The sequence below is a fragment of the Nannospalax galili genome, unplaced genomic scaffold (assembly GCF_000622305.1).
Source record: "Nannospalax galili isolate Female #2095 unplaced genomic scaffold, S.galili_v1.0 scaffold328, whole genome shotgun sequence".
Lineage (NCBI taxonomy): Eukaryota > Metazoa > Chordata > Mammalia > Rodentia > Spalacidae > Nannospalax > Nannospalax galili.
Genome location: NW_008358342.1, coordinates 1,350,367 through 1,361,647, shown reverse-complemented (window position 1 = coordinate 1,361,647; position 11,281 = coordinate 1,350,367). Strand labels below are relative to the sequence as shown.

At 40.6% G+C, this 11,281-nt stretch overlaps 1 protein-coding gene across 1 annotated transcript in view; it reads right to left on the bottom strand.

The window, feature by feature from the left end:
• The window catches only part of Grxcr2 (glutaredoxin and cysteine rich domain containing 2), a 26,253-nt gene that overhangs the window by 11,143 nt on the left and 3,829 nt on the right, over positions 1–11,281 (bottom strand). The window contains exon 2 of the mRNA XM_029557916.1: positions 4,068–4,462. Coding sequence (XP_029413776.1) covers positions 4,068–4,403 — 336 coding nt within the window. The 5' untranslated portion in view covers positions 4,404–4,462. The remainder of the gene's footprint in view (positions 1–4,067; positions 4,463–11,281) is intronic.

Sequence of the window (11,281 nt, the reverse complement as noted above, 5' to 3'; positions counted from 1 at the left end):
AGAAAGTGCTGCTCAGATGTAAGACTTCTGCGGGAGATGGCCAGCTATTGTTGTAAAATGATGAATAAATTTGTTTTCTCCCCCATCTAGAAGCCTTTGAGAGGGAACTGATTCTAACCACTCCAACAACTATCAAAATAACTGAAAGCAAATCCTGAATCCATCACTCTAGAGTCCAGCCTTGGCAGACAAAAGAAAAATGAGGAGGAACCCAATAGAGGGATGTTTTTGGAAGCTCTCATCAAGAAATTCCAACGGACTCTCTCATGAACATTTGAAAATTGCCCTGTTCTGACTTTTTTTCTAGTTCCCTGTCTAGAACTTGTAATGCTAATTACTCTTGCCTTTACTTCTCCTTCACATCTCCTATTCATGATTCATGACTTTCTTTTCTTCCTTGAGATAAGAGTTATGCAGTTTGGGAGTCTTTTAGATAGAACCACTGAGGGGGTACTCCATTTGCCTCACCCTGCATCCCTGTTCAGCATGGAAGAAGCCAGAGCAGTCTGCATCCTGATTCCCTATTGGCAATTTGGGTAACCTCTTCAGAGGATGGTGTGATAAGAATAGGAGGTAGGAATTCACTAGGCAGGGTAAAAAAGACCCCAAAGAAAAGTAGTCAGTTTCTTGCCTAAAACTCACAATGTCCTTGGGCCTCTTAGCAACCTACTCCATTCCAAAGGCCAAAAATGTCAAAAGTATTTGGGAGCTTGTATCTAATCCTTAAATGATTTTAGGGTTACCTCTTCAGAAGGGGGAATGTTAGAGTAGCCAAAAGTCCCATTAAAAAAATTAAAGCAGAAGAAAGTACATGAAGTTATCAGAAAAAAGTGATGGGGAGATATGGGAGGAGCTGGAGAGGAGGGAATGGGCATGGATTTGATCAAAACACCTATGTGCATGTATGAAATTCTCAATAAATTATTTATTTAAAAAATAAAAATTAAAAAAGCAAAAAAAATTTCCTTTCTTTCAAAGGTATTGTACTAGTCCATTATTTGTCTGTATGCACATTTTGCAAAGCCATTCATCAATTGGTGAACATTTATGTTGTTTCTACCTTTAGGCAATTGTGAATTTCTATGAATATTGGTGTATAAATACCTGTTTAAGTCCAGATCTTTCCTTTGAATCACTGCACTTAACATTATGGTATCATAGCCAGTATTTGCTGGGGGCTATTTTACATCTGCATTTGTGGTAGAAAGTCATGATGCTCCAGCTTTTTCTTTCATGATTTCCATGATGATGAACTGTTTCAGTGGCAGGCTGCATGAATCCATCATGGCTGCTCCCATAATCAGGGTTTAGGGAAATGAGGATGTGGCACTTGATTATTCCACAAAGAAAACAAGTATAAAGAGATCAAATGGGAACCAAACCTCCAACATAGTCTGTGGAATGCTGTGTTTTGAGTAACTGAGCCACACTGCTATGAACACTCATTTGTTGTAAATCCATGTCGTCACACTTACATTGCTAAATTTGGCATATGAGTTATAAAGTGGCCCCAAGCTATTTACTTGTGGGTCTTTTATGAGTTTGTATGAACTATGGCTTTCTCAATTCTCAGCCTATAAATAAGATATAGTTAAAAAGGAATAGTGTAAGTGTAAAACATAGTTAAGCAATGAGAACACAAACAAATGGTAAATATTATCATCATCATTATTCTGGAAGAGAAATGTTATAATGAGCCTTAACCAGCTGTAAATCCTGTAAGCTTCAATAACACCTGGCCTGCCAAGATATGCTCAGTGGCACAACAGTGGTAGAAATGTTATGGGAGTAGCCAATCACCTTCTGATTGGATTTAAAACATACTTCACAAGATGGAGCCCATATCTGGCACTGTTATCAGGGCCAAAAACTCACAGCTAGACAGAAAACAGGCCATAGGGGTCAGGCTACTACTACTATTCTGCTAACTAGACATAGTATTAGACTGACTTCTAATGACTTATTGTTATACTCATAGATTTGTGAATCTCTCAACTCTCACCAAAGAAGCTTCTTCTTGCAGTAGATGGAAATTAACACAGAGACCCACAAGTGGTCAACACACAGAGAATAAGACACTATGGCATGCTCAGACCTAAATGGGACACCTCTCCTCAAAGGCTAAGGGATTATTTTGAAAGCAGGGTCAGAAAAATTCTAAGATTCAGAGGTGGTAGATGAATACAAGGAAACTATATTGTCTGGACACCACAATAGATGCACATATGAACCCACAGCACTTGAGATAGCATGCACAAAACCTATGCAAACCGAACCCAGATAAAAGAAGCTCCAGCCCTTGCTGAGCATCATTTGGCAACTGATAGCTGCTAGGAGAGGGAGAGCAAATTTTCTTTAAGGGTATGACACCTGGTAGGTCAACCAGACTCTAAGGGATGAACCTACATCCAAGAGCAACACGAATTGGTCTTGATGGGCCTTTTGCTTTATTGCAGTGGTGAGACAGAGTATCTCTAGAGCCCCAGTTGCCCTGGAGCTCACTATGTAAGCCAGGCTGGCCTTGGTCTCACAGAGATCTGCCTCTGCCTCCTGAGGGCTTAGATTAAAGGTGTGCACCACCACACCCAGCTTCAATAGACCTTTTAAAAAAGGAAAAATAACAATAGAGAACTTGAAGTTGGGGGGAGTAATAAGATGGGAGTGGATTTGGGGATATGAATACGATCAGAATACATTGTATGAAATTCTCAAAGAATCAATAAAAATATTTTTTAAAAGAAGGAAAAAAGGAGCATGCCATGAAGATGAAAGTGCAGAAAATCAGACACTCCAAGTTCCTATTATGACTCAGCACCCAAGGTCCCTTAGTAACAGGTGGGCCCCTTGTCAATGTGACACATGCTTTCCTCATCTATGGAAATAAAAATGATCATACTTTGTCTTCCTCTTAGAGATTATGGTAAAGAAACACCTGATGGACATAGAGGGCGATAATAAATGCCAGCACTTTATAAGGCACAAGGCACCCCACTAACATGGGGGTTTTCATTCTCACCCCTGTAGTATCAAAATGGAACCTAGTATTGGTTTTGATAATTGTGGACATCCCTACAATTACCTTTTTACCAATATCAACAAATCTGAACCATCTATCCACAATAGATATGTCATCTATCTCCTTAGAAAACTAACAATAAAAAAATTATTTAAGATAATTATCTGACTAAAACACTTCAAAGGTGAGAGCATATCCTGGTATACTAATCATTATTAACTTGGATACATTATATAATCATATTTAATCTTTAAAAGAAAAGACACCCACGGTTCCACTGGCATGAGTACGCACATATCTCCCATGAATTTTGGAAATCATTGAGTATTTTCTAGGTTCTTTTAGCTTAAAATAAAATCATACATGGACTTTTGATTATCCATGGTATCAGAGATGCTAAATGAAGCACACAGATAAAGCACATGTGTCATTCAACTACTAGTTCATCCTTTTTCCCCAGGTAACATCTCCCCTGGTTGATTTGCTTTTCACCCTCTCTTCCCAGGACTCTAGCTACCCAGAGTTCATATTAATAAGCACTGGAAAGGGAAAACTAAATAAATAGACAAGCATTTTACAAAGCAGGCGGTAGGATGGTGATGAGGGGGAAAAAACAAGACATGGATAAACTACAGCTAAGTAATTGGCTGGAGTAAAATAGGTGCCTTCAAACATTCAAGTCTTTCAGGAAACAAAACTACCTACTGCTGCATAATTTTCTAAAACGGCAGTCTGGCAGCCTGAAAACCATTGCACCTCTATTTAATTTACACACGGAGAAAACTCAGCCAAAGACCCAATTACAGTGTATTACCCTGGATGGAATTTGAACGTTGTTTATGCCCACTGCGCTTTCCAATGAGCAGTCAACGAGCATGTTATTTTTTGTTCCAGAAATATTATTCTAACGATAGCTCCCCCATTTGATGCACCTAGAGCTCTGGCTGGTAGCTGAGGGTGAACAAGATGCAAATCTGAAGCACTTGGGCATTTCTCTAAACACATTTCAGGAAGCCTACCCTAGAAGCTCATAACCACGCACAATACCAACCTTATGGTCATTCGCCTTGTAATCATTGAACAGGGACTGGCTGCCCGCCAGAGTGTAGGTACTGCCCTCTCTGAACACGCTGATCCTCTGAGCAGTCAGCTTAGGGGAGTACAGCTGAGGCTTGGGGGCTTCCCCAGACCCGTAAACACCATCCATTGGTTCAAGGGCCTCCTGTAGAAAACTGTGAGGGTATTCCTCTTTTGGCGACTCTAATTCCTGCCCATCCTCAAAAACCTGTTTCAACACTCGACCACTGTAGGAGGAGGAGATTTTAAACCGTACTTTCCGGGGTTTGCCGTCGCTCTTCTGAGTCAGCTTCTTTTCAGGGTCCTCCATCAGTAAAAAGTTCCCGCTGTGGTCTCCAAGCTTCCAAGTAGCCAGTGAAATTTAGACCTCTGAGGAAAAAAAAAAAAGGCATTTTACTTTCTCTCCTCCTACGTATGATTAATTCAGGTAGGTCCTGGGGTATGCTCAGTTACAGCAACTGACACCCACACATTAAATATTGATAGACACTCATGAAAAGGCAGGTGATCATGGGTGTATGAAGTGGATGGAACAGAAGACAGGCAGGTTCCTTTGTCACCAAGTAAGATACCAAGCTCACCCATAACTTTCGCCTCGCTTTTCTTAACCTGAGGGCAGATAGCTTTATTATAATGAACAAGTATCAACTCAATAAGGATCAGACACTTGATCAGTTAGCAATTACCTTGTTACTAAAACAGCTACAATCTAGTATTTAGTAAGTTCCAAAGATTGCTGTCTTACCTTGCTTCATTCTTAATATAATCCTACTAAGAAACTACTATGTTTTACAAAAGAAAAAAATAGGCTGAGAGTTATTTCCTCATTTGGCTATTAAAATTATGAAAGTGACTGGAAGAGATTCTAATTCATATCCATGTGACTCTAAAACCACGACTGGTCCATCAAGCAATGTCTTGTAAGGCTTTAGGTACAGTGCTGGTTCTTGAGGGCTTCTGCTTAGAGCAGAAAAATTCAGAGACTTCAGAATTCTGGGTCTTTCATCAGAGCAACTCCACTTTGTGTGTATTTTATTCTTGAGACTTCATTTGTAGGGCTGGACAGATAGCTCAGCCAGTAAGAGCACTTCCTGCTCTTGTAGGGGGCCCAAGTTCAGTTCCTGGTAGCAACATGGTGGCTCACAACCGTCTATAACTACAGACCCAGGGGAACCAACATCCTCTTCTGGCCTCCATGGCCACCAGGCACATACATGGTATACATACATACATGCAGGTTGTTTTATTTCTCTATTGCTTTAATAAAGCACTGATCAAAAACAACTTGGGGAGGAAAGGGTTTATTTGGCTTATAGCTCACAGTCCATCATCAAGGGAAGCTAAGATAGGAACCAAAGTACTGATCATGGAGGAACACTGCTTACAACCTTACTCCCCTGGCCTGTGCTCAGCCTGCTCTCTTACACAAACCAGGACTCTCCCCGCCCAGAGGTGGCACTGCCCACAGAGGACTGGACCCATATCACTCAATAGTCAAGAAAATGCCTCATAGACATGCTCAAAAGCCAATCCAGTATAGGAAATTCCCCAGTTGAGGTCCCCTCTTCCCAAGTGTGTCAAGTTGACAACTGAAGCTATCCAATACAACTAACCCTTTGTCAACTTGACACACAAACACACCACTATTAAGCCATAACTTCCCATTTCTTGTTCAAGATCTCTTGTTAATATTACTATCACAATACAAAACATACCACAACTTTAAAAGCCCCACAGCCTTTAAAAAATTCAAATTCCAGTTCTCAATAATGAAGCTCCCTCATGCAGAGAAGGGCCAGGAACATAAAAGGTAACAAATGGCCAAAGTGTAGAGATCAAGAGTCTGCTAAACAATGGTCCTTGGACAGGACCCCTTTATTAAACTTCATCCACCCAAGGCTCAAGGACCATCGAGGAAGAGGGAGCAGAGCGATTGTAAAAGCCAGGGAGGATGGGCATGACCATATGGAAACAGAGTCCTACAAGCTCCTGGGAAACTGCTCATAGGATTCTATAGCAATGGTGTCAGCATACACAAGTCCCATGAAAACTCAGGCAGACAAAAACCCAGCTTAGAACTGGGAAAATGAACAGCAGATCCCAATCTTATCTAAAGGAATGTTGGCAACTGATTGCTACTAGATGAAGAAGAACTGATCTTCCTAAAGCAAGGGAATCTAGATAGGATGACTAGACTAAGCAGATGGACTTGCACTGGGAAACGGCTCGGGGCACTGACAACACAGTGGGCAGTAACAGGGATGACAGAGTATAAGGGCTCCAGTGGCACGGGTAGGGGTAGGCTATGGGATGGTGCCATTTGGAATGGGGGTATAAAGATGGCTAAGATTGTTTGGGATGTTCTGTATGAAATACACACCAAAAAAATCAATAAAATAAAAGTAGTTTAAAAAATTCAAATTCCTTAGAAGTTTGAAGTCTCTTTGAAAAGTCCAAAGTCTCTTAACTGTGGGCTCCTGTAAAATCAGAAACAAGTTAAATGCTTTATTTCAAAAGGAAAGAACCAGGCACACTTAAACAAAACCAGAGTCCAGCAATGTAGCTCAATGTCTGACATCTGGGATTCACTCAGAATCTTCTGGGCCACAAAGAACTTGGGCACAGGCAAACATTCATGCAAATTAAAAAAAAAAATAGAGGGGCTGGAGAGGTTGCTCAGCAGTTAAGAAGACTGGGTGTTCTTGCAAAAAACCCAGGTTCAAATCCTAGCTCCCACATGGCAGCTAACAACTGTCTGTAACTCCAGTCCCGGGGCTCTGAAAGCCTCTTCTGAACTCCACAGGCATTGCACGACATGGGTGCACTTACCTACATGCAGGCTGTATTAGTCACTTTTCTGTTGCTGTGATAGAAACACTGACCTGAGCAACTTATAGAAGGAAGAGTTTGTTTGATCTTATGGTTCAAGGGAATTATAGTCTGTCATCACAGGGAGGCATAGTGGCTGGAGGTGGCTGGACCAGGAGCAGCAGAAGCTAAGCTCTCACATCATCATGAAGGCACAAGAAGCAAGAGAGTGACTGGAGGTCTGGCAAGGCTTAAGGACTCTGTAAGCCCACCCCCAGTGACATGCTCCCTCCAGGATAGCCACACCTTCTAAAACCTCCCAAAACAGTGCCATCATGTGGGGACAAAATATCCAAATACTTGGAGACTAGGGGACATTTTCATTCAAACCATCACACAGGCAATACATGCATACACATAAAATAAAAATAATAAATAAAAAAAATTTTAAGTTTAAAAAAAAATAGAACCTTCATTTACAACCACTGTAGTAGCCCCTGCAGCCTAATGGATTTTGTAAATGCCCAACTCAGATAGTTAATGGAATGAATGTCAGAGAAGCATGAGCTGTGAATGCTGTGAACCTTCCTACAAGAAACAGACCTAACACATTTAAAATACCCTCATGCATAGGGAACAGAGTGTCCACTGCTGAATCCTGGGATGGCTATTCCAGAAAAGGACATTCTCTAAGGCTACAAAGATGCAAGAAGGATTGAAAGAGAAAGGACTTCTGAATTGGCTCTAAAAGGATGGGTTGGGTCTGAAAAGCTGGAACGGTGGGATAAAATCTTTCTCCCTGTCTGTGCTGACGACATCACTGTTTATTTACTTAGCTGCCCAAGCTGACCTCTGGTACTCCTTAGCTATTCCTAGGGATTCTATCACCATGGCTTTCATTATCCATCTTACCACTCTGGTCCTAGGAATTTCAAGGTTGCAGCTGTCTCCAACCTATTTCATTGCCCACATTGGTATGGGAATAGTGTCCCCCTCCAAAGGTCTGCAGATGCAAGTTCCTGATTAGAAGTCTTTCCAGTGATCCACTCCACAACCAGTTCTAACTGCTCCTTGTGATAAAGTTCCTCAAAGTCTAGCCTCAGTTTCCAAAACTCCTTTCCGTCCTCACCCTCTGTTACTCTTCCAGGTACTGCCTGAAATTGATGTTAAAGGCAAGCCAAGAAGCTCATTCATTTATCAAAACCTCAGGTTTCTGTCTCTTATCCAGCACTGTTTCCTGACTAGTGGATAAGATTTCTAATCCTCCTTCATACCACACACTGCTTCTGGGAGCCTTCCTCGTGTCCTAGGAAGTTCCTTCTTCCCGTTTCCCTTGCCATTCTTGCATGTCCTTCCACATAGCTGTAAGCACCTCAGAGTCAGAAGTTTTCTGTGCCAACTTTCTATCCCCAGTGTTTAGCAAAGTACCTGGTACATGCTAGAACTCAGTTAATAACTTTTAAACTGTTAAATGACTTCAGATGACAGAAGTCAAATTAAAAATACCTTCAGGGAGCTGGAGAGATGCCTCAGTGATTAAGATCACTGACTGCTCTTGCAGAGGACCCAGGTTTGATTCCCAGCACCCACATGGCGGCTACAAATCGTCCTTAACTCCAGTTCCAGGGGAATCCGGCACCCTCTTCTGACCTCCTTGGGCATTGCATGACCACAGGTGCACTCACATACATGCAGGCAATACACTCAAACACATAAAATAAAAATAATAAAATATTTTTTAAAATACCTTCAGAACAGGAGCTGGCATATTTTATAGAGAATAGTTAACATGTAAGACCAGAAGTTGTTAAGAAAACACCTACCTTTCTACTAAGAAGTTCCATAGTTCTTAGGCATACCAATTTCTTTCACAGCACTCTAAGCAAAGTACCTGACAGAAACAACCTAAGGGTGGAAAAGTTTGTTTGGGGATCATGATTTCAGTCTATCACAACAAAGAATGTTGGAGTGGCTCAGCCCATAGCAGTGGGCATATGGTATGTGGCAATAGCTATTCATGTGGTAGCAAACAGGAAGCAGACAGTGGCCAGAACTAAGGGTCAGGCTCCAGTCTTCAGAGGCCTTCCCCGAGTGACCTTCTCCCAGCCATGCCTCACCTACTAAAGGCTCCCAAAACACTGCCTTCTGCAGGGGAACAAGCATTTAAAACATAGTATGGTACAATCAGTGCAAGAAATATGTGAGAGAAGAAAAAACTAGGGAGAGGGAGAGAGAGAGAGAGAGAGAGAGAGAGAGAGAGAGAGAGAGAGAGGCTCTGCTCTTCTTAACATCAGAAGACACATTTATCTAAGTTCCCTTGGCTACAGAGCTCACCCAGATGTGCTATGAATCAGTTGCAGGAGGCTGAGACCTGATCTCTCATCTTTGGAAAGTCAAATGGGGCTCAGGGCTACACATCAGTTTTGTGTACAGAATGATATCATTATAGTCTATGTGTGTCATGTTATGAAGACTGGAAACCCCTAACTAAAGGAATATTTCCTTCTGTCTATATTTACAAACGACCAATAACCTGTCTTCAGCAAGAACGTCTAGTGAGCTGACTTCTATAACAACTGTCAGTGAGGCATGTTGAAATGCCCCACAATGAACAACATTAACAAAAGGAGCCATTCAGAAACATGAACTTCCACCAGATCAAAATCCAGAAATGAGTTTTCCGAGTGATATTTGTACAACACTTTTTTCCATGTACTTCCCAAGCTCATGGATTTTCAGTGAGTCACAGCAAAGACATGGGAAATTTAGAAATAACCAAGCTTACCTGATAATTTTTAGATGTTAGTGTTTTCAGAATAGTCACAATTGAGACACTTCCAGAAAGAGGATAAATTGAAAAATTGAAAGCAATTTTGGCAGTATTATCGAAAACCTAAAAATGTTCGTACCCTTGAGCCTTGCTAAGAAAGAAAATAACTGCCTACATCAGAAGAAATCACGTCAAAACATTAATACCACTTGCCTCTGGGTGGGGATGCCGAGCATTTTGTTCTTTCCCAGTTTTATTACATTTTACTTGCCAGTGTTAAACTCCTCTTACTGTGATGATCAGGAGGAAAATAAATTCTAATAATCCATTTCTTTCAATCCAATAATTTCTCCTGAGAAAATCATTTTAAAAGGAGAAAAATATTTATCTAGATAAGGATATTCTCCATAATATTACTTATAACCAAAAAAAAAAATCTTGAAAACAACTTACATTTCCAACAGTAAGAATTCCACAATACAAAAGACTATGCAGAGCTTTTATCTAATCCTCAAAAGATTTTAGGGTTGCCTCTTCAGAGGGGGGAATGTTAGAGTAGCCAAAAGCCCCATAAAAAGGAGTGATAACAGGAGGTAGGAACTGGCTAGGCAGTTAAGGTAAAAAGACCCCAAAGAAATGTAGCCAGTTTCTTGTCTAAAAGTCAAAATGTCCTTGGGCCTGTTAGCAACATCCTCTGTTCCTAAGGTCAAAAATGTCAAAAGTATTTGGAAGCATGTATCTAATCCTTTGAAGATTTTAGGGTTACCTCTTCAGAGGGGGGAATGCTGGAGGGGAGAGAGTGGGCATGGATTTGATCAAAACACCTTATATGAATGTATGAAATTCTCAATAAATTATTTTTTAAGTATGCAATCTTTTTTTTAGATTTATGAAAAGCTTTAAATAATAGGAAACTATTTTAGGTTAAAAATCAAGAAATGTATAACCAAATCCTAAGTTTATGTTCAGTGATATATAATTCACTATAGAAAGTTATAAGAAGACTGACTAAATTGAAATGCTAGTGACTCTAACTAAAATAGGGTGGTGAGTGATGTTTATTCTTTTCTTTTCTCCGTTTTTGTACTTCCCGTATTTTTCTTTTTTCTTTTTCGTTTTTTTACTTCCTTTATTTTTCTAAAATTTTTGCAAAAAGTACTAACTTAATGTTACAAGTGCTTAACATTTGAAAATACACATGAATGTATGCAATTGACTAGAGAAAACTGCATATTCAATATTTTGTCAATTTTCTTCTGGTTTAATTCAAGCTACAAAGAGTGTCCAGGCTAGAACAAACCTGATAGCGAACAGGGGTTCTGTTTTTGGTAACAGAACACAAATATGAGTAAGTCCACTAGGCTAGAGTGATAACTCGGTAAGTAAAACGCTTGAAGACCTGAATTCAGTTCCCAGAACCCACATTAAATCAGGTGTCATGATATACATCTGTAACCCCAGCAATGGGGAGGTGGGGACAGGAGGATCCCTAAATCTAACTGGCCAGCCAGCCTAGCCCACCTGGTGAGCACCAGGCAAGTGAGAAACTGTCTCAAAAAATAAGGTGAACAGTATCCTAAAGAATGGTGTCCAAGGCTGACCTCTGGCCT